Source organism: Chelonia mydas, chromosome 9 (genome assembly GCF_015237465.2).
Source record: "Chelonia mydas isolate rCheMyd1 chromosome 9, rCheMyd1.pri.v2, whole genome shotgun sequence".
Taxonomy (NCBI): Eukaryota; Metazoa; Chordata; order Testudines; family Cheloniidae; genus Chelonia; species Chelonia mydas.
The window spans coordinates 59,677,078-59,704,986 of NC_057855.1; the positions used below are offsets into that span (position 1 = coordinate 59,677,078).

Below are 27,909 nucleotides of genomic sequence, written 5' to 3' on the forward strand. Positions count from 1 at the left end.
GGAGGCCTGGAGAACTGTAGGATTAGACCATCAAAGGTGCCATGCAAGTGAAAGCTGAAGTGAGAGGCAAAGTGACCTTTAGTCACACTGTTTAAAACTCTGGGTTTTGTTTGCTTTTGTTAACACTTATTGACTGAGATTACTGGGAGAAAAACTCTCCATTAAAGATTCAGCACCATGGAAAATCCCGAAGGATTGGAGAACTGCCAGCGTAGTAGTTCCAATATTTCTAAAAGGTAAATGGGATGAACCAGGCAACTACAGACTGGTTAAGCCGATACTGATCCCAAGTAAAATAATGGAACAGTTACTCTGGCTAAAATCAGAGGCTAAAACTATAATGAATGCCAGTCCACATGGTTTTGTAGAAAGGAGGTCTTGTCAAACAAACCTGTTGTCTTTTTTAAAAAAAGATTTATGGGTCTAGCTGGTAAAGGCAATTATGTTGATATACAATATTTGGATTTCTCCAGGACATTTGAGCAAGTACCATATTACTTTTTGATTAAAAACTTGTATTACATGTAACTAACAGGGCACATATTAGATGGAATAAAAACTGAATGACAGCCAGGTCTCAAAATGTAGTTGTTAATGGGGATAAATCAATGAGCCGGGCTGTTTCTAACAGGGGCACAGTTCTAATTAGAGCAGCTCCCCTGGGAAGGTGCTCTCCCCCATCACCATCACTTGGCGTCTTTAAGAGAACGTTAGATGCCTTTCTAAAAGGTATGCTTTAATCCAGCTTCTGAGGCGTTTGTGCACAGGGGTCAGCCTGGATGGTCATGATGGTCACTTCTATCTTTGGAATCTGTGAACCCCCCTGCTCATTCCCTTCCTTCATGGGCCATGGGGACGCCAGGATAGCCTGCAGTGCCCTCAGCATGCTCTTATGCGTGCAGCTCTGCATTAAGATAATGGCTATAATCAAGTCTCATGCTTCAGGGCTCCAGCCAGTCACCTGCAGGTACCAGGAAGGATTTGTTTCCCCTGATATAATGCACATTTGGCCAGATGTATTCTGGATTTTTTTTTCCAGACAAGATGACTTAATGGTCCCCTCTGACCTTAAACTCAACGAAACGCTCTGAAATCCTATCCCAGTATAGTGCAGGAAATAGAACCCCCATAATGCCATGTTTCTAGGAACTGGTAAAACACCAGTGTGGGACCCCACTAGATACGCCCTCCCAGTTTGACAGCGAACCATTGATAACTACCGTATTCTTTAAATATGGTCTTTCAAGCTATTGTGTATGCAACTTATAGTAATTTCATCTAGACCACATTTACCTAGTTTGCTTATGAGAATGCCATGTGGGACTGTGTCAAAAGCCTTATTAAAAATCAGGATATATCATGTCTACTGGTTCTACGCATCTACTAGGCCAGTAACCCTGTCAAGGAAAGAAATTGGGTTGGTCTGGCATGATTTCTGATTGACAAATCCATGCTGCCTATTCCTTAGCACCCCTTTATCTTCTAGGTGCTCACAAATTGATTATTTAATAATTTGTTCCAGCATTTTTTCAATTATTGACGTTACACTGGCTCATCTATAACTCCCCGAGTCCTCTTTATTTCCTGTTTTAAAGATAGGTATATGTTTGCCCTTCTCTAGTCCTCTGGGATCTCATCCACCCTCCATGAGTTCTCAGCGATAACTAACTCAATCCTTCCAGAGCTTCTAGCCAGCTGGGTGGATTTTACAGGATCTGAATAGAGCTGGGTGTGCAATGTTTTTTTTGTATCATGAAACTTTTCAAGATTTTGAAAATGTTCCCATTCAGCATTGGGGTGAAACTGGGGCCTTTTGAAGATTTTGAAAAAAATCTGGGAGAGACCCCTCTTCTGCACTCCTGAATAGCTATAGGTTGGTGTTTTGGGCACATACCTAGGATGTGGGAGACCCAGGTTCAAGTCCCTAATTTACTTAATTCAGATCAGGGACTGTAACCTGTCTCTCTTACACCCCAAATGAACGCCCTACCTCCCCCCTGAAAAAAAATTTCTGTCCTGGACTTGAGAAACCTTTCCTGGAAAGAGTTGAGCCCAAACTAATACATTCCCATGAAAAGCTTTGGTTTTTTCCAAGGACAACCTGTTTTGTTAGAAATTTCCTGACCTGCTCTAGTTCTGAGCTAGGCCAAGGGGACAAGGCACCTGCTGGCCCAACAGCAGGTAGTAAAGTCTGATGTCCCCACCCCGCTGCTTCCTATGAAGAGCAATCTGCTCAATGCTCGTTGTCCTTAGTGGTTTATAATGTCAGAGCCAATGGATACATCCTGCCTTCCTACACCCATTACCCTCTCCCCCTTAGTCCCACCTCCCACTTCTCTGCAGTGCTTTTCCACTCTGGGGACAAGTGTAAGCGGGGGCATAGTCCTGTTACTGTGGGGAACTTTCCTGGCTTCTACACTACCCCGATGAAGTGGGTTAGCGAAAGGATCCGAGTCCTCGCTCCCACTTCCTTTACCCAGTGGCCTCCCTGCCCTTGAGGACTTCCCTTCCACTCTCCTGTCTGGCAGAGTCCTCGTAACCCCAACAAGGCTGGGCCCAGGATTCCTCGGGGACTCAACCCCCAACCCTGCTGTGGTCACCTAGGACAGGGGCTAGGGTGTCCCCACTCCAGGGTGCTCTCTCTGCACTGGGCACTTCTCTGACCCACTGACCATTAGATACAAGTTAAAGCAAATGCAGGTTATTTAATCAACAATTAATTTTAAAAAGAATAAGGAAAAATGGGAAAGGCTAAAGGAAACATATCAACCCGCTCTGTGGCAGGGAACATCACAAACAGTGTCTCTGCAATGTCAGGGCACTTCACAGTCTGCTCCTTGTAAGCCCCAGGCCGCCTTCTCAGGCCCTGGCTGTGCTGCAGGGATGCTGTGGGTTGGACATACACTCTGGTGGTGGCCACACGCTCTCAGGCTCTAAGTGGTAGGACCCTTCTTCCCAGTGTCGCCCCCGCCCTGTCGGGGTTACGATCCAAGCCTGGCCTGCAGAGCCTCTTGGCTGAGGCGTCTCCCTGTGCTGGGCCCGCTGCCCAGGGTCCCCCTCGCTCTCCCTAGCTGCTCACCGTGCCCAGCTCCGGACTGCTGCAGCCCGGTCTCCCCAGCTCCACCACTCTGTCTCAGCACTGCTGCTGCTGTTGCTGCTCTGCCTCCAGCTCCCTGGGCTGCTTCTTTGGCCCCTCTGCCTCTGGTTGCTGCAGCTCTGCTCCCAGGACAGGTCTGCTCTGCAGGCTGCTTCTGTGACTCTGCTCCCAGCACTGACCTGCTTCCTGGGCTGCTTTTCTGGCCCCTCTGGCTCTGGTTGCTGCAGCTCTGCTGCCAGGGCAAGTCTGCTCTCTCTGGATCTGGCACAGCTCTGGTCCCTAGCTCAGCTTGGGCCTCTTCTTTCTCCATAGCTCGGCCCCACTCTGTCTGACCCACGCAATTCCAGCTCACATGGAGGACAGGACCTCCTTGGCCTTCTGACTCCCTGATTAGCCTGCCTGCCCTGTCAATCAGGCTGACCTGAAGCATTGGCCTCTCCCCATTGTTCCTGGGGGCTGTCAGTCTCAGGGTCCTGATTCCCCATCTACCCTTCCCCCTTTTTAGTACGGGGAGCTAGCAACTAAAACACCCCCACTGAATGTTAGTAAGGGGGCAACAGTCCCCTTACACAAGCACACACTCTCGCCTGTGGCCTGTGGAGGGTGCCAGTGCAACCTGCCGGTGAGTGTGACATCCTCTCTGAATCCTCTCGAGGCCAGCACAGCTCCTTCCAGTGCAGGCTTCTCCTACCCCATCCAGTGCAGACTACATCGGAGCAAAGAGATTGTCACGTGGCAAACCTGAACCATCCCCCCGAACTACAGCAGGCGCAGATGTGGCGCAGGGGTGGGGTGTGGGTCGCCATCTCTAGCGCATTGAGTGTGGTGTCCTTTGTGAACTGAGCTCTGCTCGCTGTCTCCTTTTGCTCTTCAGCCCTTCTCATCTGTCCTGCTCCCTCAACTGAAGAGCCAGAACGGAAGAGCCAGAACCATGTGACCAGTCAGCTGCACACAAAGCCCCCAGATAGTGCTTTCTAGAGCACCATGTGGCAGCCACGAGGGGGAGCTGATGCTGCAGGGGTCTAGCATCCAGCGTCAAGAGCCTGCAGATTGGATGCAGATGGGGCAGTCAGGGAAGAGAGGGAAAGGCAGTGCCCCTGAATGCCCCCTACTGACCTCCCCTCTTGGAATCCTGACCATCCCTCCCATCACGACTCCTCCAAGCCCTAGCACCCTCCTCCCTGCCAGATTCCTGCAAAACCCTGTCACCCCCTTATCCAGAGGGGTTACTGCTGCCCTTGAGAGCTCATCACACCTCCTCCTACGCCTCCTGGGCACTGCTCCCCAGAGGCAGGCCCCGGGGAGGGACAGAGCAGCAAAACCCCCACGGCACCATCTGGTTGCAATCAGTGTTTATAGCTCTCGCTAAGCTCCTTTCCGGCCAGGAGCCAAGTGAGATGTCTCCCAAAACATGGCTCCTTGTGCTGGGCTTTTGCGACTAGCTGCATCCAGTGAACGGGCCTGAGCCCTGGCCGCCTCCCGTTCATCCGGGTCTGGGCCAGGGTCTCCTCCCGCAGAGACCCCAGTGCCAGGAGCATGATGGGGAGTTCCCCCTATGTGTATAGGGGGAGGTTCACTCCCTACTGTTGTGAAGCCATGCAATCTGCGATGCAGTCAGCACTGCTGGATGCTGACTGAAGGGAGCCGGCTGCTGGCAGGAGTGCGTGGGTTCTGTGTTCAGATCACTCACAAAGGATAACCACCCTCACCAGGTTGGCTTTGCCATGAGCCAGGCCTGACTTCCACACACGGGCCCCCTAGTGCCCTCAGGTGTGTACTGCACTTCCATTGTCATGGCAGGGGTGTCATGCTGTGGGGCAGTCCCAGGCCTGCAAGATGATGAACAGAGCCATCCGAACTGGGATGGCTCTCACAGGCCCCTTTACGATTGTGCCCCATTGTGCTGGGTGCTGTATGGGGCACCCATTCCTGGCTGGGGTGTCATGTGCACAGTACCCTTTCATGCATTGCTTGTACACAAAGCATTTTCCCTGGCAGGTCCTTTTCAAACCTACTTAGGGAATGTGAATGTTGGTTTCCACCATTATGAGCCTGGATGGCTCTACGGACACTTTTAATGTAATAATCTGGTGATAATCCTGCCTTGCTAGTTATCTAACATTTTACAAATGGAACCATCATTTACCTGCACTAAGCAGAAAACGCAAGATGGTGGGGGGCACCAAAAACTTCATTTTGAAAGCAATTAAGTTGCTAGGCAACAAAAACAGGGTAACCAATCCTCCCAATTTTATCAAGAGACTTGTGATATTTGATGTTTTTATGAACACTCCAACTCCTGGAGTCAGGTAATTACTTGAGAATTTCAGCTTGCATTGCAAAAAATGTGTTCCTCCCCCTCCTAGTTGCAGACGAAAGCTTGAAAACATGACCTCTGTGCAACCTAAAGCCTCAGAAACCAGAAGACAAAGAACCTAAAATGTATTATTTTTTAAAATCTCATGATTTTTAAACCAATCTCAGGATTTTTGGGAGTCCGATTCATGATCTTTGAATGCTTAGGTTGGTCATACTGCAAAATGTGGCTACCTATAATTCATTTACAAGCCCAGCCACTTAAAAGCAAGGAAATAAGTAGTTAAGAGCATCATAAATCTCACATTGCCAGCATAATAAACATAAGTACATCCTTCCCTAGAACAAAGAAATACACATTTCACTAGAATGTAACCTTAACTCTGACCCAGACTCTTATGCACAGAGGCCTTGGTGTTTTGGATTGGGGTTGAACAATTCCCTGTGCCCACAGCCCTTACACACCAGCATCACTCTCCCATGAACAAAGCTGACCTGAGAACTCTGAAGGGCAGGAAGGTGGCTCTGAGGGACACACCTCACAACTAACTGACTCATTTTACACAGTGTGTGTGGGTGTGCGCACGCATGCGCATACGTAGTTGTGCATGGGTGTTCATGTATGTGTGAATGTGCATGCATGTGTACATCTGTGAGTGTGTGAATGGGTGTGTACATATGTGTATGAATATAATTAGGTTTCTCCCACCAGCCAGGTTCTGCTGCTTCTTCCATTCAGCCTGGTAATCAGTTCTCACTGGCTTCTATCTGTTACATTTTCAATGTTTTCTTTATTTCTCTGTTTTTACCATCCAAAGTGTGCCAGGGGGTGGATTTTTAAAACGGATGATCGTTTAAAACAGCCTAGGTATTAGTCCAAATTTCACAAATGCTGTGCACCCTTCAAGTCACTGGGAGACACAGGTGTAAGTGGGAGCAGAATCTGGTTTGCCTTAAAGGGGGAGAACAATCTGTCAAGCGGCTGCAAGAAAAATATAAATTTGACAACCAGGACTTACCTGCCTTCTTCCAGCTTGGATTCCAGAAAACAACTGAAAGAACTGAGGAAATTTTAAACCAGATCCTTTTGCAATAGAGGGGTTCTGGTCTACCAGGAAATCACAAGATAATGAGATCTCTGGTTTTGAAAAGCACACACAGGCCCATTGTATGTGCATATTTTGGTTCTTTGGCAAGAATTTGAGGGTAATGTTGAGGTCGGTTGGGGAAAGGAACAGAGCTCTCTCCGGGGACAAGTACAGTTAGTTCCCTCTAGCAAAAGCTATTAGACTAATTCTGATCACATCCTGATGGTCACTACAGGAAATGCCAGCCGCAATCACAGGATTCAATATGGGTGGCAAATTGTGCTCTGGCTTCATCCAAGTGTTTGGTTTACATTGCAGTACAGTGTAGCGTGAGCCCAGGAGTGAGGACTCCTGGGTTCTATTCTTGGCTCTACCTCTGACTCCTCTGTGACTTTGGGCATGTCACTTAATCTCTTTGGAGCTCAGTTCCCCATCTGCAAAATGGAGGCAATGCTAGCTACCTCTCCAGAGAGCTGTCCATTCATCAACACTTTCAAAGAACTGGGAGATGCTTGTATGGACAGTGTTAGACAAGTGCCCAGTGTTGTTGCAGCCATTGTGTCTGAAGGGTTATCTCACTTTTGTGGATGGGATGTAACAAAACGTGCTATTGCCATGTGTCTCAGTTTTATTACTGCATTGACATATTAACTTTGCTCTCTCCTGCTTACAGAAGCTTACAACTGACAGTTGCAGTGTAATGACCCAGACAACTGGAAAACCATAGCAATCAGACTAACTGGCAACAAATAGTAAATGATGGTAAATAGTAAAGCAGCATGAAAACAACCACTGGTGTAACTGAGATCAGCAATCGCACCGTGTGTCTCGGCCTCAGCTGTGCACGAACACCTCTTTCTGATCCGCAGCAGGGTGTGTGAGACACAAATCAAACCCTGCTCCGAGAACAGACTCTTGGTAGATGAAGCTGTGATGCCTTTTCCGTGTGCCCATGGCACCTCCACATTCCTAAGCACTCGCCCCAGGTGTCTCAGCTCATTACAGAAGAAGTTCACACGCTGCTCTCTCTCAAGGGGATTTTACTGCTGGTCTTTCTTCTTGGAGTTTTCCTTCATCTAAAGCCAAAGCCACGTTAGGCCGAGAGCGGGTGGTCCCCGCTGGACAGCACACTGAATGGCTAGCAGCCACCCAGGGGGAGGTGTCACTGCTGCATGGCAGCTGGAGTAAAGTAGTTCAATTTGCAGTTAAAATGTCCTTCTGCTCTTATCTTATACCTGTGGGCTGCACTTTGGCCCCTCGCGGGGGAGTCTCAGTACTTCAGGCCTCCATCTGCTGTCCAGCACAGAGGGGAGCCCCTGCATGTCATGGGAGCTGGACTGTGGGGAAAGCTAGCTGCCTGGGAACATCCCCCACACACACACAACTGTCCTCTCAGCAGGACAGCTGTGTACCCATGGACTGTGTGGCAAAAGGGACATGAGCAGGCAGTGAGAGGGGCTGGGAACAGCCACTCCTAGCCAGACCAAAAGCCTTGTAGAAAGGCCTGATCCACTAATAATTGCTCTGCTTGTCTTGAAGCCACATCAGCCAACCTTCGCACTCTCCCAAGCTCCTCAGAGGGACAGGTCTGCATGGCCAGGGTGTCACTGAGACCACATTTCCTGCTGCTCTGCTCTGGGCATGTCAGGTGTTCTCCGGATCCCAGAAGTGCCACTGGGTTCCACATGGGGCCATGGTGACTGGCTGGCCCGGCTCAGATCCCTCACCAGGGAAGAGGAGGTTTGCCCTGTGGGGCTCTCTGGGGCATGCCATTCAGTGCCAGGCCCAGGGCAGCAAGAGGCATTTCTGGCTCATTCCCACCCCTCATTCTCTGCTTTGAGAAACAGAGCCAGGATCTGAGTCTCTCGCAGGTGCGATGGGATAAGAACAGCAGACTTTGAAATCAGGTCAAAGGGGTGGAGACACAAGGGTCATGCATGGTGTCCCTGCTGCACGGGGCACTGACCTGCAGAGATGTTCTTTCCTCCTTCCACTGCACCAAAGGATGGTCCCCTCAGCTAGCAGCAGCGCTTAACGGCCCCAGTGGTTACTCTTACTCATGGCCTGGACAGTCAGTGTTACCACTTGTATTCGTTCTAGTCAGTCCTTTTTTCTCCCTCTCTAGCAGGCAAAAGGGGAAGTCTTGACCTAGCTTCAGACTGCCTGTCCCTTACTCCTTCCCCCTTAGGCCTGGCCTCCCTCCCTTCCCTTAGTGAAGCTGTGGGACATACAGTAAACACATGCACCCCCCCCCCCCCCCCGCGTGCATTGCGGCACCATCGCCTGGCTTCAGTCATTGTTAGAGAACAAGTCTACCCAGCCCCCTCTTCCCCTAACTTGATGTGGGTCACCTCCCCCGTTACCAGGCCCCGTTCCTCTGGCCCTGCCTGACATCTCACTTCTGCACAGCCAAGCCCACGCTGCTGATGTCGCTGCTGCCTGGGACAGGGCCTTTTGGATGCCTCTCCATTTAACAGTCCAGAGGAGGATCATCTCCTGACCACTTTGCTGTCAGGGCTTTCTAGTTTTTTATTTTTGCACGGCAGTTCTAAAGCCCTCACCTTGTGCTTAGGAATTTGATTCAGGGGGAACCCAGAAAGCGAAATCCCAGCATGCAGCTACACTACACATTCTTGTTGAACGTATTCACTAAATGGTGATGCAAAGTTTGCTGCGACTCCTCCATCCTGATCTGCAGCCTCTGGTATTTCAGCCCTGGGCCTCTCCTAAGACAACTGGCTGTCCTGCCAACCTGAACCTTGCTGTGTGTTGGAAAAGCATCTACTGGAAATTGCAGTGAGATGGCAAACTCCATTCAAAAGCCCATTTGAACATGACTTGCCATGAACGCCCCTACCATTGGCTACAGATTGCCTTTCAAAGCCCTACCCTCTGCTTCAGTGCAATTGCTTAACCTTTGACTCCTCTAGGGTGTACAACATATGTCCTGCAATGCAGTGCATGCTGGGAGAAATTCTCCCTTTGGATCCATGCACATGACTCACTGACTTCAAGGTAGGTATTTATTTGAGGGCAGCATCTAGCCCACTGTGTGTGGCACAGGGTGGCATCCCAGCCCTTGCCATGCAGGGGGATCTGATGTGAGAAAGGCTTCCACTGGATTTAGAGCTGGGAGCCTATGGGTTGCTGTTAGCAATGTCTGTTCATTCTGGACAACATAGTGCAGAATATCAGGGCCCTGCCAGCCCAAAGCAGAAGGCAAGGTGTGAACCCACATGCCCTCGAAGCACTGCTACAGATGGGTGAGGCTGGTGAATGGCACAAGAGATATCAGAGTGAAACACCCCAGCAACATAGGTCTGACACATAGGCAGAGAGGCTAGCAAGTAATCAGTGAAAAGCTGGAGGAAGCAGCACGCAGCAGGGTGTGCTGGAGAAGTGCAGATGCAGGATTGACATGAGATCCATCATCAGCCTGAGGCAGGTATTTACAGCGCATTTATCACTGGCATTAGAGCTGGGTGAATAGCTGATTTTTCAATTTGGTGGCCAAGCCAAAAAATTGTTAAAAAAGTGTTTCAGATCAACTTGAAATTTTCTGCAAACTGAAAAGGTAAAAACAAAAATTAGGGGCATACGAAATGTTTTGTTTTCAGGGGGTTAATAAAATTGCAGGAACATTTGAAAAGGCATTTCAAATTGAAATGCTTCATTTTGAAGATGTCATAAATAAACTGTGTAGGCTAAAAAAAGTCTGTTTTTTTAAAACAATTTGGCAAATTCAGCCTAAATTCAAGCATTGTTTTGGTTGACCTGAATCTGCATTTTTGGGAGAAAAAAGGTTTTGCACAAAAAAATCTCATCCAGCTGTACTGAGAGCAAAGGGCTCAGACTCACACTTGATAGATAGTTAGACTCAGGACGGCTGGACGCAGGATTGCTCTGTCACCGACCTGCTGCATCAACTTAGGCAAGTCACGTCACCGCTCTATGCCTCAGTTTCCCCATCGATGCAGTGGAGTGGAAAGAACTTTGTGAAGCACCTTAAGATTGACAGCAGAGCAGCCCTTTTTAAGTGCAAAGTACGGTTACTTCTGGGATTTAGGATACTGCAGTTGCGGGGGGTGGGCACAGGGGCTCCACACCTCGCTGCTCCCATGTGCATGCGTGAGGCGGTGGCTGTGCCACCCAGGATGTGCTAAAGCTGCCTCATTCCTGCTCATTTTGTAGCCTGACCCACATGAATGCTGATGTAGGAGCTCTGGCCAGATTTCCCTTTTTACCGCACCCCTGTTTGCAGGCTGGACGCATGGTTCAGAACTCTGCTACACACCTTTGCCTGCACCACATAACCTTGGGTTTGTTAATGGGGCAAATCCCATTCACTGCCCTTCTCCAGAGTTCCGTAAGCACAATGGGCCGTTGAGCTCCGCGAGCTTCCCATGTCTATACACCCTTAGTTCTGTGTGCTGCTTTTGGCAGAACAGGCGCGTGGCTCGCTCTTTCTTTTTCCTCCCCCTTTTCTTCCCTGCCAGTGGGGCTACTGACCGCTGCATGTTTTTATGGGGGGAAGGATCAGGAGAGCGGTAGCCTGTCTGCCTCAGACCCTGGGCCTGGAATTTGATTTTCTCCACTAGCTACAGCAGAGGATCTCAGGGTTTCACGAACGCAGGAGGTTGCTCAAACTTCTTGGACAGTGAATGTTCCTCTGTAGCTTCCTGTGGGAACCCCAGCGCAGCTTGCAGAGCACTGGGAGTGGGCGGGGGGGAAGGCCAAGCGGACATAAGAATTTGCTGCCAAAGGGCTTTTATTTAAATCTTGGCAAGAAGAAAAGATCAAATAAAAACACGTTAAAATTAGCCTGCGTCAAGCAGGGGATAAAGTTTCCCAAAGCCCTGTAGGGAGAGCATTGCAAACTTCGAATCTGAACCATCTGCTCCCAGACAGGGCCTCGCTGCAAGCTTCCTGCTACAGGGACAGCAAGGCTGCAAGCCGACCAAGGTCTTCCACCACTACCCTGGCCACTGCATGCTGAACAGAGCCCACATCAGAGAAGCCTGCTGGTCCGTGGCCAAACCCTGCAGGAACTGTGATTATGCAGCCCAGCCTCATGATTGCATTTGTTTATTTTCCTTTGAGATGCCATGTGCTGTGAGCCTTTCAGCCTCCTGAAGCTAAGCAGGGTGGGTGCTCGGCCAGTACTTGGATGGGAGACTTCCAAAGAATCTAAGTCTGTTACTGATTGGGCGGAGCTGAGTCTTCCCCCATCCAGTGCTGCTCGAGGGAGCATAATTGGGAGGAGATATAAAGCCCAGGTCTTGACCTCATGTTGCTATTAAAGCTCCTAAGGCCTGTCTTGGCTAGTTTCCAACTCTGTTAATTCTATTCTGCCTCACCAAATCCCCACTGCAGTGTCTGCTGGACACAGGACTCCTTCTTCACTTCCTGCATTGCTCGATGCCATCAAAACATCGCCATACTCCACCCCAGAGGTGGCTGCACTTCAGTGGTGGCTTAAGTGATCGTTCTTTATCGCTCGCAAAATGCTGGGATGATGTCCTAGATTTGACTCGGCCAGTCAGTCCCCTCAATGAGCGATACATTGGGAAGTTTTGGAAAGGGAGGAAGCTGAAAGGCCCATGGAAGTTCCAGAGTCTCTAGTGATGTCTGTGAATCCCAGCATCCGACAACATCTCTCTTCTTGGTCTCAGTTTGGGAAGGAGTGAGCCTGACCCCTTTCTCCTGGCTCAGGCCAGCCCAAACTGGCACCTCCGTCCTCATCACCGCAGGTGTGTGATGCCCCACCAGGACCTACCCTCATGCAGAAGCAGATGCTCATGGTGCATGTTAAGGCTCAGGATTTTATGTCTCTGTTCCACTGTCTTCTTATGCCAGTGGGATCACCAGGCAGGGGGGAGGCTTCCAAAGAGGAGAATGTTTGCGGCAGGTCCAGCATAAACATTTACTTTAGCGTACACTGAGCGGAGAGGGGAGGGCAGAGGCACGCAGCTGCTGGGGGGGCCAGGAACACTCACAGGAGAGGAATGCCAAAAGAATGCAAGCAGAACAGCTAACCATGTTTTCCCTGTTGCAGGCTTCGGGACCCATGTTCCCGTCCTGGGTCAGAGTGAGCAACGAACCCCCGTCAGACCTCCCTGGTTCTCCCACCCCGATTCCAGGGGGAACAGGGACATGGGAAAGCCAGGCCTCAGTGCCCCAGCACCCTGCTAGCCAGGGCTGGTGGGTGGTTCCCACACAGCCCTGGTGTGCGGCTGACATGGGCTGCTGCTCAGGCCTAGGCCTACTATTCACAACACACACACCAGCTGGTCAGTGCAGGGGCGGGAAAAGGACTAAAGAGCCGCAGCGATAGCTGAGAATAAATAAACAGCCACTGAGCCAGGCTGTGGGGCCTGGCCTGCCCAGCAGTATAGTCTCATCATTCCACACACCTGGTCACATCTCTGAGCGTCAGTGCCAGGCTGCAGCAGGGGTGTCAGCATGTGACCCTCCTGTGCCTTTCCAGGGGTGCTGGAACAATGTATACAGTGGGGGTGCTGAGAACCATTGAACGAAACTGCAAACCCGGCATATGATGGAAACCACTTCAAGCCAGGGGGTGTGGCAGCTCTCCCCCAGCACCCCTATTTCCAGCACCTATGACCTTTCCGCCCCTTTGCCCAGCTTTCAAAGCCTGCTGTTCTTATCCCATCGCACTGGTTCAAGACTGGTCATGGCTCTGTTCCTCTGAAGCAGAAAACGGGTGGTGGGAAAGAACCAGAAATGCCCCCTGGGCTTGGCCACGCCCAAAGAAGAGCCTGTTCACTGGGGGCCGGACCCACCCAGGCCAGTGCAGCAGAAAAGGTGTTTTCCAATGGCTCCTGGCAGCCTGTGCCGTGACTTGGCTAGTAGGTCACAGCACGGTGGTCAGCAGGAACGAACCTGAGGCCTTCAGCATTAAAAGCCCTGCACTGCCAGAGCTCTCTCCTTCCCGTGTTAGACGTGAGCTGCAGAGTCACCGCAGTGGCCACTAGAGGAAGACATGATTGCAAGCACCTAGCTAGTGAAGGCAGCTGAGCCCAAGTTCCCACTAGTGTGGATGGGAATTAGGGGTGCTGGAGGGAGCCTGACAGGTTTCATCGCTCCTGAGTTTGCTCGCACACCATGTAATGGGGTAGCTCGTTCCCCAGCAAGCCAAACAGCCACATCCTCAGCATAGTCCCTTTCTCAGAGAGGACAAGGCCCCTGACTTCTCCCTCTTCAGTGGCTCCCTTTAGGACAAGTGAGACCTGGGTTCTCCGCCTGCTTTCTCCCCATCCCCTCCACAGCCCCAAGGGAGGTGCATCTGCAGGGAGCAGGGTGAGCCCTACAGAAAGGGAGGATAGTAACAGAGAACTTGAGATGGACAGAAAGAAGGAAAAGGAGCTGTTCAGGAAAGGGAGCCAGGTGGGTTCAGCTTATCGCTGGCTACCCGAGCAGGGCTGCCCAGGGATTCAAGAGCACACTTAGCACATGCCTTCCAGAGTGGAGGGAGAGGAAAGAATTTAGAACACGTGAGGGAGGCTAAAGGCGAAGGCCAGGCGTGTCTGCAGGATCAGGCTGTCCTGACAGGATGTGCACTAAGGCGTCCAGGAGGACTGTGGGATCTGGACGGGAGGAGGGTGCTGCTGAGGAGGGTTTTAATGTTATTTGTATTGTTTCAGATTCCTTGGTATCATCGCAGAACACAGCCATGCTTGGAAAGGAAACAGCCCTAGGAAGGCGGAAATCACTTACCGCCAAGGAGGGAATCACGTGGATACCATGACAGGAGTGCTCTGATTCTGCACCAATCCCTCTTCCTTATGGCACTGGGCCTAACCCTGCTCTGTTGGGTCTCTACTCACCGAGGGTCTGTCCCCAGAGTGAGCTCAGGGCAGTGTGAGGAAGGATGGCAGCACATGGCCCTGTACACAGCGCTCCAAGACAGTCAGGGTTACAGAAATCTGATCCCCCTCCCTTCCGGCACCTGGTGTCCAGTTACCCCTGTGGCAATTGTCCGGCTAATCTTCACTGAGTCCTTCAAGGCCATAAATGTGTCACCCTCCTGTGTGGTCTTCTAGTAGGGCCCGATCCTGCAGTCACCACCAGGCAAAATCAGTGGGACTCAACACAACAATAAGCACCATGGCCGGATGTATCATAGAATCGGGCCCCTGTAATTTCACTGTGGGGCTGGCTGCATGTAGCATCTGGCACAGCACCAAAGCAATGTTAGAACCAGGGTATGGGGCTCTGGAGAGAGAGCAGGCTGGAGGAGGGGACAGAGACAGCCATCAGGGGCAAACCTGGCAAAGCAAATCTCCCCTGCAAGCTGGGCCACTGCCTGCTGCGTCCCTGGGCAGGGTAGTTGCTTATTGAGGACCCGATCCTGAAGGCACTTGCACAGCTGGGGAGCCTCGCTGGCTTGAGCTCAATGGGAGGGAGTGCTGCTGGGCTGGGGCTTGCAGGATCGGACATTTGCCCCGGTCCCAGGCTGGGAAGCGCCTCACACAACCCCGAGCTCGGCCGGGGCGCAGGGGGCGCAGCACTCATGTCTCCGCGGATCTCAAAAGGCGGCACAAACACTCCCGCCCCCCCCCGACCGGGCAGGGGGGATCCCTGGCGCCGCGCCCCCAAGTGTCCCCGGCGCCGGGGGAGGGAGCGGCCCGGCAGGCCCGGCGCTACAGCCAGCCCACACCCCTCCCTCGCCGCGGGGTTGGCTCGGGGAAGTCCCGCCGGCCGGAGCAGCCTGGACTCCGCGCTGCGCGCACCGAGGCTGGGCCAGGCAGGGCGCTGCGCTGCCCTGCCCTGCGCTGGGCACCGGCGCCCCGGCCATGCCGTTCTACCGGCGCACGGTGCTGCCCCGCAGTCTCTGCCCCAGCCGCGCCGCGCTGCAGCTGGTCGAGCTGCGGGACGTCTGCAGCCTGGCCTCGCTCACCCTGCTCCGCCAGCTCGCCGACTTGTGCGGCCACTCGCTGGCGCTGCTCGGCGAGATCGAGGGGCACCTGCTGGCGCTGGGGCGCCGGGCCGGCCGGCTGCGCCACCGCATGAGCCGCCTGCAGGGGCTGCTGCACGGGCGCCCTCACCCCCGAGCGCCAGGTAAGAGACCGGGAGGCTCCTGCGTCCCCAACCCTCCGACAGCCCCTCCCCGGCCACCGCGCCCCTGGGGAGCCCCGGACCCGAGCCCCCCTCGCCATTCCTCCTCTCTTTCGGGAGCTGTTTTCCTTTAAAAGCAACTTCCTCTCTCCTCTCCCCATCCCCCGCGTCCGCCGCCCCTGCCCAGCCGCCTCGCGGTTCTCCTTCGGCCGGGGAATGAATCTCTCTTCCAGCTTGGCCGGGCAGAGCTGCCGCCGGCTCTGTTCCTCTCTGCCCCTTGGAGGGCGGGACCTTGCTGGGTCCACACGTCCCCGGCCGAGGGGCTATTCCCCGAAGGTTCCCCGGGCTGACGTGTGGCTGCCCTGAACGCTGGACTCGTGGGCATGGCTGAGCCCTGGTGGTGCTGGGCACGGGGTAGGAGGTGGCACAGGGGTGTGCCTAGGTCCGAAGGGGTACGGCTGCATGCAGCATGGCGGGGGCACCATGGCCTCCTGGGGAGGGCTAGTTGTCATTTCTCCCCTAGACCTAGCACTCAGGGCCTTGGCACCTATCCCTTTGTGAGGCTTCCTGGCCTGGTCCTGGCTTCATCCATAGTCTCTGTTGGAGTGAAGCTGTTACGTTCTGGTGACTAGCCTTGGAGATTTGTTAACCTGCTTTAATCTGTAAAGTGATTAATGTAAAAACTGGAACTGTGTCTGGTGTGGCTAAAAGCAACTGCACAATCCAGTTACTGATCTCCAGGAAGGTGCTGCTCCCAATGTCACCTCCATCCGGTACTGGCTTTATGATTATTTCTGTATAGTAATCAGATCCCCACAGAGCTGCCATGGGCAGCTATCCTGTGGGAACTGGGCTCCTCGAAGTCTCTGTCTGATTGTCCTAAGAATTTACCCTATCACCTGTTGTGGCTGTAGTACAGGGGTGGGCAAACTTTTTGGCCCCGGGGGCCACATCTGGGTATGGAAATTGTATGGTGGGCCATGAATGCTCACAAAATTGGGGGTTGGGATGCAGGGGGGCATGAGGGCTTCGGCTGGGGTTCCAGGCTCTGGGGTGGGGCTGGGTGTGAGGGGTTGGGGGTGCAGGAGGTTGCTCCGGGCTAAGACCAAGGGGTTCAGAGGGGGATCAGGATGGGGCAGGGGGTTGGTGCACAGGAGGGGGTCAGGGGTGCAGGCTCTGGGCGGTGTTTACCTCTAGCAGCTCCTGGAAGCAGCAACATGTCCCTCCTTCGGCTCCTACGTGGAGGTATGGCCAGGCAGCTCTGCGGGCTGCCCCATCCGCAGGCACTGCCCCCGCGGCTCCCATTGCCCTCAGTTCCCAGCCAATGGGAGCTGCAGAGCCGGCGCTTGGGGCAGGGGCAGTGTGTGGAGCTCCCTGGCTGCCCCTACGTGTAGGAGCAAGAGGGGGACATGCCGCTGCTTCCGGGAGCTGGATGGAGCTGAGTGGGGCAATGCCCACTGCCGCTCCCTGGCTGGAGTGCCGGAGCAGGGCTAGCTCCAGACCACACTCCCCAACAGGCACTCGAGGGCTGAATTAAAACGTTTGAAGGGCCGGATGCGGCCCCTGGGCCGTAGTTTGCCCACCCCTGCTGTAGTACATGAGCGCCTTCTGTGTTGTCAGTAGCAATAGCAAAGTCTCTAATGGGCTTAGTTGTGTCTCTCACCCTTCCCCTTTTTTCAGTGAAAGCTCTTCTACGGTCGGGGTGGAGGGCTTGTTTACGAGGGATGTTGATGGGTGTTTTTTGAGCACAGGAAGCGGCACTGCTGGAGGTGGCAAAACTCCCCATGATTTATGTGGGGGCAGGACTGGCCCCTTAGCCCCGGGCTCAGCCCCGCCAGGAAGGAAATCGCCTGAGGATTCAAGTGTTGCCCTAGTAAAATCCAAGGGACAGGGCATTGCCCAAGGCAACTCTGGGGCATCCTAGCCCGTGCAATCAGGCAAAGCTGCTGGTGCTGGGAGCAGGGCGAGCAGTGGGAACAGCCCAATGTTTGTTAGTGTGTTGGTGGCCATGTAGATCCGCTGTGTGCTCTGTCATGCTGGCACACGCCCAGAACACCCACGCACCCTGTTCTGGGAGATTGGCAGGACACCCGCCGCTCATCTCCAGGAAGGGCAGGGCCTGCAAAGCCCCATCTGCTCTTTCCTCACTGGCAGTGGAGCTGCATTGGGCCTTGCACAGGTACACACTATGCTCTGACTTTGTGCCTTCCTCTCACACTAGCACCTGACACCCATCCATCATGCTGGCAACGCCATCTCAGTGAGCGACTGATGCACTTACGCTGACGATTCCGATTTGCAGCTTGGCTTTCGCCTTCCAGTTCTAGTTCCCAACCTGCCTTTACGTGATGTCAAGTGTCTCACTACATGGAAGAGGGAGTTGCGCAGGCGTTCCAACACTGTCCGGCTCCTGTCCTGCCCCATAACATACCCAGGACCTCGGGCATCTCTCGCCCAGTGCGGTAGCAAGGCCTAGTGCGGGTGGGCTGAGGACAGAGCAACAGCAGCAGCCTGAATCCTGCCTTTCCTTGACAGTTGTCCAAACACTGGGCATTTTCCAGGCTGCTGGCCAAATGAACGCAGTACAGGGAGCTCCTTAGATCAAAGCACTGCTAGTGACTCTGCAGCAAGGTGTGTACTGTAGCTCTGAGTGTTAATGCTCTGTCTGCACTGCTGGGCATCCATGCAACCCTGTCCTGCCATGCCCCGGGTGCAGTGTAAGGCCTGGGCTGGATTTTGTGGGGCTGGTTACTTCCCGGGTTGTCCCAAAGCCCTGGTGTGGAACATGGAGGTAAACTTCTCCCATAGACAAAGCCCAATCTAAATCGCTCTCTTTAAAGACTCCCTAAGGTGTGTCCCATCTTTAGTTATTCACCCTTTAGCTAAGGGCCCTCTTCTACTAAGGAGGACAGATTTTTGCTGGAGTCTTGTGCTGCTGCTTAAAATGACAAGTTGTACCCTATTTGTCCTGCGTGCCCCATCTGTTCTCTTCTGCACTGGAGTTCTACCAAATGGGTTTGTTTTTATAGTGCTTTTATTTTCACTTTCAAATGCTAAGTTTTGGCACAAATGTCTGCGTTGGGGTAGAAATGGGCAGTGTGTTTTGGAGGAGTTGAAATACACTCATCTAAGATTTGCTTGTAAAGGTTTCTTTGAAAATACTTCTTAAACTTGTGTCAAGCGCATTCCCTCTGCAGACTCTGTGCTTTCGTCAGGCCCTTTGGCAAAGGTTGTGCATCTTGTGTTTTCCACATTCTCTTGCATGTGCTGCCAGGATCCTGCAACTTGTTTCCTGTATGCAGAGAGCAAACCAAAGTTTTCAGAGTTGGCCTTTGAGACACGTTTGTGTTGCAGACACAAGTGTGATAATTAAAAAAGCTACCAGGGCAAGCAGAGACAGAGGCCAAAAATCCTGCATCTCGGGTACAAGCTCTGAGGCAAAGCGTTGATAGATTAATAGATTTTTAAGGCTAATGGCCATTATGGTCATCTAGTCTGATGTCCTGCATAGCACAGGTCAGAGAATTTCACTGAGTATTTCTTGCGTCAGAACTCTGATATGCTGCATTTAATTCCAGCGGACCAGGTGAGATTGACCCCAGCCAGTGAGGGTGAGCAGAGGATGCCCTGTGGGCTTAGCAGTCTAACCTATCTTGGGCCAGAGGAGATTCAGACTGTGGTATTGAAGCCTGTCAGCGTTGGCATGAGACAGCCACGTCCAGCCCAAAAGATTCTTTTTTAAATTTCTTCCTATAAAGGCAGGTGACCGGCTTGGAGCAGCCTCAGCTGCTGGGGGCGGGGATGCTGGGTGTGGAGGTTGCCAGTGCCGCACTGGAGAGCTGCCTGGCGAGGGAGTGAAGGCACCTGGGAAGCATGCGCCTGCTGCTGTGTCCCTGCCTTCAGGAGGACCGGGGAGGTAGGAGGGCTGGGCTGGGCTCTCATTCACTGGAGGAGGAGCAGGGAAGCAGGCAGGACTGTGGGAAACTGGAGAGAGGGCTGGCAGCTGCACGTGTGTGACCCTGTCCCTCACTAGTTCTAAGGGTGAATATTCGGACGGTGGTGGAGTCATGACCAGGCTGTCTCTGGATTGGCTCTGATCACCGCACTTGGCTTTGCAGTCAGAGTCGAGTCACCGCCGCTCCATGTCAGAATTGCACAGCGTGTCAGTCGTGAGGCCAAGCCACTTGCAAGCATAGGCGCGATGGCACTTTCTGCATACATGTGTGCATGGTGGTGGATCCTCTCCTGCTAGTGGATGATCACATTGTAGCCATGACCAGTTCAGCTTATACCACCTGTGTCCCGCCAGGAGGTTGCGACCATTTCTCATGGATGGGGCTTGCTCCCATGACCCAGGCCTTTATCACCTGAGACAAAGCAGTGCAATGCTTAAGAACATAAGAACGGCCATACTGGGTCAGACCAAAGGTCCATCTAGCCCAGTATCCTGTCTTCCGACAGTGGCCAATGCCAGGTGCCCCAGAGGGAATGAACAGAACAGGTAATCATCAAGTGATCCATCCCCTGTTGCCCATTCATGGATTCTGGCAAACAGAGGCTAGGGACGCCATCCCTGCCCATCCTGGATAATAGCCATTGATGGACCTATCCTCTATGAATGTATCTGGTTCTTTTTTGAATCATGTTATAGTCTTGGCCTTCACAACATCCTCTGGCAAGGAGTTCCACAGGTTGACTGTGCATTGTGTGAAAAAATACTTCCATTTGTTTGTTTTAAACCTGCAGCCTATTAATTTCATTTGGTGGCCCCTAGTTCTTGTGAGCTAAAGTAGGAGAAGGAGTAAATAATACTTTCTTATTTACTTTTTCCATACCAGTCATGATTTTATAGACCTCTATCATATCCACCCTTAGTCGTCTCTTTTCCAAGCCGAAAAGTCCCAGTCTTATTAATCTCTCCTCATGCTTCTGGGTGATGCTGCATTTGGGGTCAATCCAGCAACCTTGAACTGGTGTAGAATGCAGCATCGTCGTGCTATGCGGCACCTCTCAGGGCTGCATGTGTTACCAATGCTCCGTGATCCTCACTGGGCTGGCTCCCGGCTTCTGGCTGGAGATTAAGTTGCTGGGTTTGATCCCTGAAACCCTAGGTGGCCTGGGACCTGCCTAGTGGAGCTGCCTCCCTGCCCGAGCCGTGCTGTCAGCAGCAGAGGTCATTGAACTCGATCCCCTTGTTGTAACAGGCAGGGTCTGCAGGCAGAGTGCTCTCTGCCAGGGTCCCGTCCTTTGCAGTTCTCTGGCTCCCAGAGTCTGAAATAGCCTCAGTCTATAGGTCTGGCGGGCTCACTGCCAAGCCCATCTGTTTGAGCAGGTGTTGGCGGGGGAGGGGGCAGGGAAGGTGGGTTTTGGGGGTAAGGCGGAGTGTGCTGGGGGTATGACTCACATAGCTGGGGAGGAACGGGGCGAGGGGTCAGGGAGGAGAATGCTGCTGCTTTACAGGGTTTATGCTCTAACTCCTGCCTTGCTGTGGTTTTAGATGTGGTGTCGCAGCGCCCAGGGCGTCAGACGGGGTCCTCGGAACGGAGTTTCTTTTGGAACAAACTTGTAATATAAAAGCCCTGTGTACCGTGTGTGTGTGTGTGTGTGTGTGTGTGTGTGTGATGTAATCAGGCAGCTGCTGTTCTTTAGGGTGGGGTTAATATCCCTTGTCTGCAGATGTGATTGCTTTCTTAAGGCTGACAATCAAGATAAAGAGTATAGATCTGAACTAATCCAATCTCCTTGCTGTTGTTACTAACTCAGACTGTTCAAACGGAAGGGGTCCAAGTCACTATGCACATTCCCTGATCTCCATTCACGATTTCTAAACCTTCTGTCACTTTCACCACTGAGGCTGTTTGCTTGGTTTTGGTACTTCATTCAGCCCGGAGAGGGAATCTGATTGGCGAGTTTCTCTGGCTGTTCCTAGTCAATCTGGTGTAACTCCTTCCTACTCTCTGGAAGGATGCTGAGGTATCTGGGAATTTATGTCACCCGAAGGGAGCACTGAAATCCCAGCCTCTCTCTCACTACCTTTATTTCAGTAAAAACCCTAAAACGTGAAATCATTTCTATTGATGTTGGTTTGGGCAGTTTTGTTTTTCTAAAGCTCAAGCGTTTGGTATCTAGCTGCTGGATGCTTTTCAGAGAGCAGGAAGGCTGCCTGTAACTCTGCTAGCATCCCAGCAGTGCAGTAGGAACAGGCGAGAGCTCCAGCATGTCCAGAAATGCTGTACACAAGACGGTGTTGCTGTCTGTACGTTGCCTGAATTAGTAATGAGCCCAGGGGGCCAAGGTGTTTGATTGCAATGCAAAACCTTCCATCTTCAAAGCGTGCCTCTTGGTTTTATACCCCAGTGTCCCATCTTGAGGAGGAAGCGCTGGGTGGGAAGAGCGGGGTTCTCTTTTCAAAACAGAGTAGAAAGAACATGTGTTGCTTCCAAAAAACACAGGAAACCATCTCCCTAGGCCACGTTCTGATACACTTGAATAGCACCAGGGATTTCAACAGGACTATGCCAAGGCATGTACTGTGGACACTTAATCTATTTGATAAGTCATTTTCCTGGAACGCTCTTAGGAAGCAGGAGCCTTGCAGCTAAGGAACATGCCCTTCGGCTTTTGCTCCACTGTGCTAAAGAGCAGATTCTGCGCCCCATTGCATCGTCAGTGACTCGGCCCTACAGCCCCAACAGACGGGAGTTTGAGGAGAGCTTTGTTCTCTGCACCCTAACCCACCGAGGGCTTTATGCACTGGAGGCCGAAACAGCTATCTTTTTATCTTTCCATGTGATGCACCAATGTGCACCTCTGCCCTGCCTGTGCACTATTCCCAAAAGGGGGAACATTTGAGAAATGAGTTTAGAAGCTCATTGTATGTGCCCTGTCCTGCATGGACTGGGGCCTGAGGGGGGTGCTGGTGTGAGCTGCGGATTAACAGCTATGGTGAATGAAGTCCTCCATGCACAGTGTAGATAGAATAAGGCAGGCAGGCAGCCCACTAAGCTTCCTGGCCACACTCCCAGCACGTGTACACTCCCACTCACCCGGTTCGGGAAGGAACCACCTCTAGGAGAGACAGGGGAGTTCATACAGCTTGCCCTGCATACACTCAGTTCCGTGCTCAGTCAGGCATTTGCTCCACTTCTAGTTTCTGGGAGAATCTCCAGAGTTCTCTAGTGGTCAGTTTTTGTCACATCCTCTGGTTCTTAGCTGATCCCATATGGGAATAATCAGATATTTCTGTGGTGTTATACTGTGCATGTTTCTGTCCAGATGCTGCAGAACTCTAACTGTAAAACAACAATCACCAAGTACTTGTGAAAAAGCAGGTGGTTTATCAGCCATGCAGAGATTTAACAATGGGGTTCCCTCTCTTTTCCACTTGATCAGTTTCATACTAAACTTTATCTTCTTCACTTCTCCTAAAGATACTTCCATCCCTTTGCTGTGTGGCTGCTTGGCTCTCTGGGTCCTTCTCATAATTCGGATTCCCCATTAGTAGATATATATGGCAGATCAGAGAGATTCCAGAGGTCGTTTCCAGCAATCTGGACAATTTCATGTTCTTAGCTATGGGATCCAGTCCTCTTGTTACCCTGGTCCAGAATGGAAGTGCATGTGTGTGTTTCTGAAACTGCACTTAAGATTTCATTTGTGTGCCTCAATTGTCACTCCATCATGACTGTTCAACACACAACGGGAGAGCAAGGATCTGCTGCAGAGCTTGAATTCAGCCCACTAGTTGAGAGATCGAAATGACAGAATAGATGCATGGGTGCAGGAGGAAAGAATTGTGCTGCTGAAGGCCAAGCATTTAATCAGAACCAAAGACTCAGAAAAGGCAGGTGGCTGGTTCCACTACAGGGCTGAAGACACTGACTTTGTTTTTACTGTCACTGTTGCTTAGTAATGAGGCTTTGCACTGCTTACCCAATGATCTCAAAGCACTTTACAGACACTTATTATCTCAGCAGTCCTGTCAATCTACCCACTTTACAGGCGGGGAAGCAAAGGCTCGGATAAGCTAACAGGCTTGCCCAGGGTCATGCTAGTTGGTGGCAGAGCTGGGAACAGAACCCAGGAATCCTGGCTCCCAGTGCTATGCTCTTGAGCCCTAGACAAGGCCTGCTAGATGTGGGACTAGAACTCAGGACTTCTGACTCCGCCTCCAACCAGTAGCCTGCAGAGGATAGTTTGTGAGATGGAGGCTGTTGTAACGTAATGAGTGCTGTGCACTGGCTGAGTTGAAAAGCTGCAATCTGATTGACAGCCCTTCAGCCTGAACTCACCCTTTCAGAAAAGCATGGTGCCTTTAAGCCTCATGCTTTTACTGCAGGTTTCTGCTTGGCTGAGGTTCTGGTCTGCAGGCGGAGAAGCGGGTCCCTTGGCATCGGCTGTGTAACATGAATACCAGCAGCAGAGCAAGCCAGCCATTTGTCCCTCTCTCCCCACTGGAGTGACTGGGCACACAGATTGTCACAGGCAAGCGCTTTAAACCCAAAGGCAGCCAGCCCCTAGGAGCCATGGGGGAGCAGACCCCCAGTCTGTGCTCGCAGAGATGAGCTGTTTACCGGTTTTGTAGAAAATACGTGATGTTTTGGCTGCCCTCTGACCTCCCAGCCTGGGCCTCGAAGCAAACATTTAAGCAAGCAGAGCAAGAACGAGGGGTCAGCTCCAATGCCCAAAAATGGCTGGAATATCCTCCAGCAGCCGTTCAAGACAGCCTCCCCCAGCCCTGCAGGGTATGCATCCCGAGGCTAGGGGTAGTCAGGATGGGTTACCATTGGCACCCCTGGCTGGAACCCAGGTGGCTGGTAAATGAGTGACAGTGGAGGTTCTTCCCCAAAAACGCTCTAATTGGCTTTTCTTTAAAAAAAGAAATGGGGTGAGTGTAGTGAATGAATGACATGGAATAACTAACAGAGCCAAATACACCCCAAGCAAACACCTTGCCGACTTCCCCATACACTATCATCTCACTGCATGGCTCCCCTGCTGGTTTACTCCTGCCCAACCAGCTCTGCTGATGTCCCTCAGTCCCAGCCTGAAGCATCCCTGCGATTCCAGATCTGCGCCTCCCTCCCTCCCCCCCCCCCCCCGCCCCCACCTGTGCTCCTCACTTCCCCCTGCTACTCTAGTCCTGCCCCCCAGCTCAGCCTGTGCTCCTCACTTTCCCCTGCTACACCAGTCCTGCCCCTCAGCTCCGCCTGTACTCCTCACTTCTCCCCTTGCTGCTGCCTATTAATTTCATTTGGTGACCCTTAGTTCTTGTGTTATGAGGAGTAAATACCACTTCCTTTTTTACTGTCTCCACACCAGACATGATTTTATAGAATTCTATCATATTCCCCCTTAGTTGTCTCTTTTTCAACCTGAAAAGTCCCAGTCTTATTAATCTCTCCTCATACGGAAGCCGTTCCATACCCCTAATCATTTTTGTTGCCCTTTTCTGAAGCTTTTCCAATTCCAACATATCTTTTTTGAGATGGGGAGACCACATCTGCATGCAGTATTCAAGGTGTGGGCGTACCATGGATTTATATAGAGGCAATATGATATTTTCTGTCTTATTATCTATCCCTTTCTTAATGATTCCCAACATTCTGTTCACTTTTTTGACTACCGCTGTACATTGAGTGGATGTTTTCAGAGAACTACTCACAGTGACTCCAAGATCTCTTTCTTGAGTGGTAACAGCTAATTTAGACCCCACCATTTTATATGTATAGTTGGGATTATGTTTTCCAGTGTGCATTACTTTGCATTTATCAGTATTGAATTTCATCTACCATTTTGTTTCCCAGTCACCCAGTTTTGTGAGAAACTATTTGTTCATTGGTAGAGATGAGGTGAACAGGCTGAGCTGGGATGAGCACTACAAGTGTAAGGGCATGTAAAAAATGCTTTCATAAGATTGGGCAGTGGTTTTGGTGAGACCTTCATGAACATGCAGTCCACTAATGCATATGAGCAGGACTGTAACTCTTCTCCAACTTTATGGTTCCTGCTTTTGTCTGTGACAAAAAAACTCTCAGAACATCTCTGAAGATGGAGTTTTAACTCTTTGTTGAATTCTGGTCATTTTCTGAGCTACCCCTTCACTTCCATCAGGGTTTCAGAGGGTTGGAAATGTGTTTCAAATGTCATATAGAAAAGTGCTCTTCAAGTGTGTCTAGGCCACACCCAGCACAGACGGGGCCCTTATCTATTTTTAAGACTTAAATTATTCTTAAAGGTTTTTTAAATTCAAATAGTCTGTCAATTAATCGCAGTTAACTCACACGATTAACTCAAAAAAATTAATTGTGATTTAAAAAATTAATCGCAATTAATCGCATTGTTAAACAATAGAATACCAATTGAAATTTATTAAATATTTTGGATGTTTTTCTACATTTGCAAATATATTGATTTCAATTGCAACACAGAATACTAAGTGTACAGTGCTCTCTTTTTAGATTATTATTTTTATTACAAATATTTGCACTGTAAAAATGATAAATAAAAGAAATAGTATTTTTCAGTTCACCTCATACAAGTACTGTAGTGCAATCTCTTTATTGTGAAAGTGTAACTTACAAATGTAGATTTTTTTTTTATATAACTGCACTCAAACAAAACAATGCAAAACTTTAGAGCCTACAAGTCCACTCAGTCCTACTTCTTGTTCAGCCAATCGCTCAGAAAAACCAGTTTGTTTACATTTACAGGAGATAATGCTCCCTGCTTATTATTTACAATGTCACCAGAGAGTGAGAACAGGTGTTCACATGGGACTTTTGTAGCCGGCATTGCAAGGTATTTATGTGCCAGACATGCTAAACATTTGTATGCCCCTTCATGCTTCGGCCACCATTCTAGAGGACATGTTTCCATGCTGATGACGCTTGTTAAAAAATAATGTATTAATTACATTTGTGACTGAACTCCTTGGGGGAGAATTGTATGTCTCCGGCTCTATTTTACCTGTATTCTGCAATATATTTCATGTTATAGCAGTCTCGGATGATGACTCAGCACATGTTATTAATTTTAAGAACACTTTCACTGCAGATTTGACAAAACGCAAAGAAGGTACCAATGTGGGATTTCTAAAAATAGCTACAGCACTCAACCCAAGGTTTAAGAATCTGAAGTGCCTTCCAAAATCTGAGAGGGACAAGGTATGGAGCATACTTTCAGAAGTCTTAAAAGAGCAACACTCCAATGTGGAAAATACAGAACCCGAACCACCAAAAAAGAAAATCAACTTTCTACTGGTGGCAACTGACTCATATGATGAAAATGAACATGCATCAGTCCATTCTGCTTTGGATCATTATCGAGCAGAACCCGTCATCAGCATGGACGCATGTCCTCTGGAATGGTGATTGAAGCATGAAGGGACATATGAATCTTTAGCGCATCTGGCATGTAAATATCTTGCGACGCTGGCTACAACAGTGCCATGAGAATGCCTGTTCTCACTTTCAGGTGACATTGTGAACAAGAAGCAGGCAGCATTATCTCCTGCAAATGTAAATAAACTTGTTTGTCTGAGCGATTGGCTGCACAAGAAATAGGACTGAGTGGACTTGTAGGCTCTAAAGTCTTACATTGTTTTATTATTGAATGCAGTTATTTTTTGTACGTAATTCTACATTTGTAAGTTCAACTCATGATGAAGAGATTCCACTACAGTACTTGTATTAGGTGAATTGAAAAATACTATTTTTTGTTTTTTACAGTGCAAATATTTGTAATAAAAATAAATATAAAGTGAGCGCTGTATGCTTTGTATTCTGTGTTATAATTGAAATCTGTATATTTGAAAATGTAGAAAACATCAAAAAATATTTCAATAAATGGTATTCTATTATAGTTTAACAGTGCTATTAATCACATGATTAATCATGATACATTTTTAATTGAGCAATTAATAGCGATTAATTTTTTTAATCGCTTAACAACCCTAAAGTTAAATGGTCATCAAAGAAGGTGTTACAATTTCTTCTTAACTGTCTTTGTATAGGTGGGACTTGGCTTTCCGAGTCTGGTAAGGAGTTGGTAATACTCCAATGGCTTCTTCTGTTAGTAACCAGTTATAGCATCAAATGACCTTGCTATATTTGTACATAGAACATCTTACTACTCACATACCAATGGTATCAGGCAGTTGTTATATATAGGCTTGCATTTAGATACAAAATATTTGCAAATATACAACTCAGAAGATGCTTTTCTCACCTTAAGCATTTGAGGGATGATCAAGGGGTTTGCCTTAAGTGAAGCCGGGAGTTAGAAGTAACCAACATCTTCCGTGTAGCATTTCCCTGTCCTAAATGTTCT

At 50.4% G+C, this 27,909-nt stretch overlaps 1 protein-coding gene across 1 annotated transcript in view; it reads left to right on the forward strand.

Moving 5' to 3' along the window:
• The first annotated feature begins 15,227 nt into the window (after positions 1 to 15,227).
• Positions 15,228 to 27,909, forward strand: part of NHSL2 (NHS like 2) — a 150,780-nt gene continuing 138,098 nt past the window's right edge. The window contains exon 1 of the mRNA XM_043522183.1: positions 15,228 to 15,582. Within this exon, the coding sequence (XP_043378118.1) occupies positions 15,318 to 15,582 (265 nt within the window). The 5' untranslated portion in view covers positions 15,228 to 15,317. The remainder of the gene's footprint in view (positions 15,583 to 27,909) is intronic.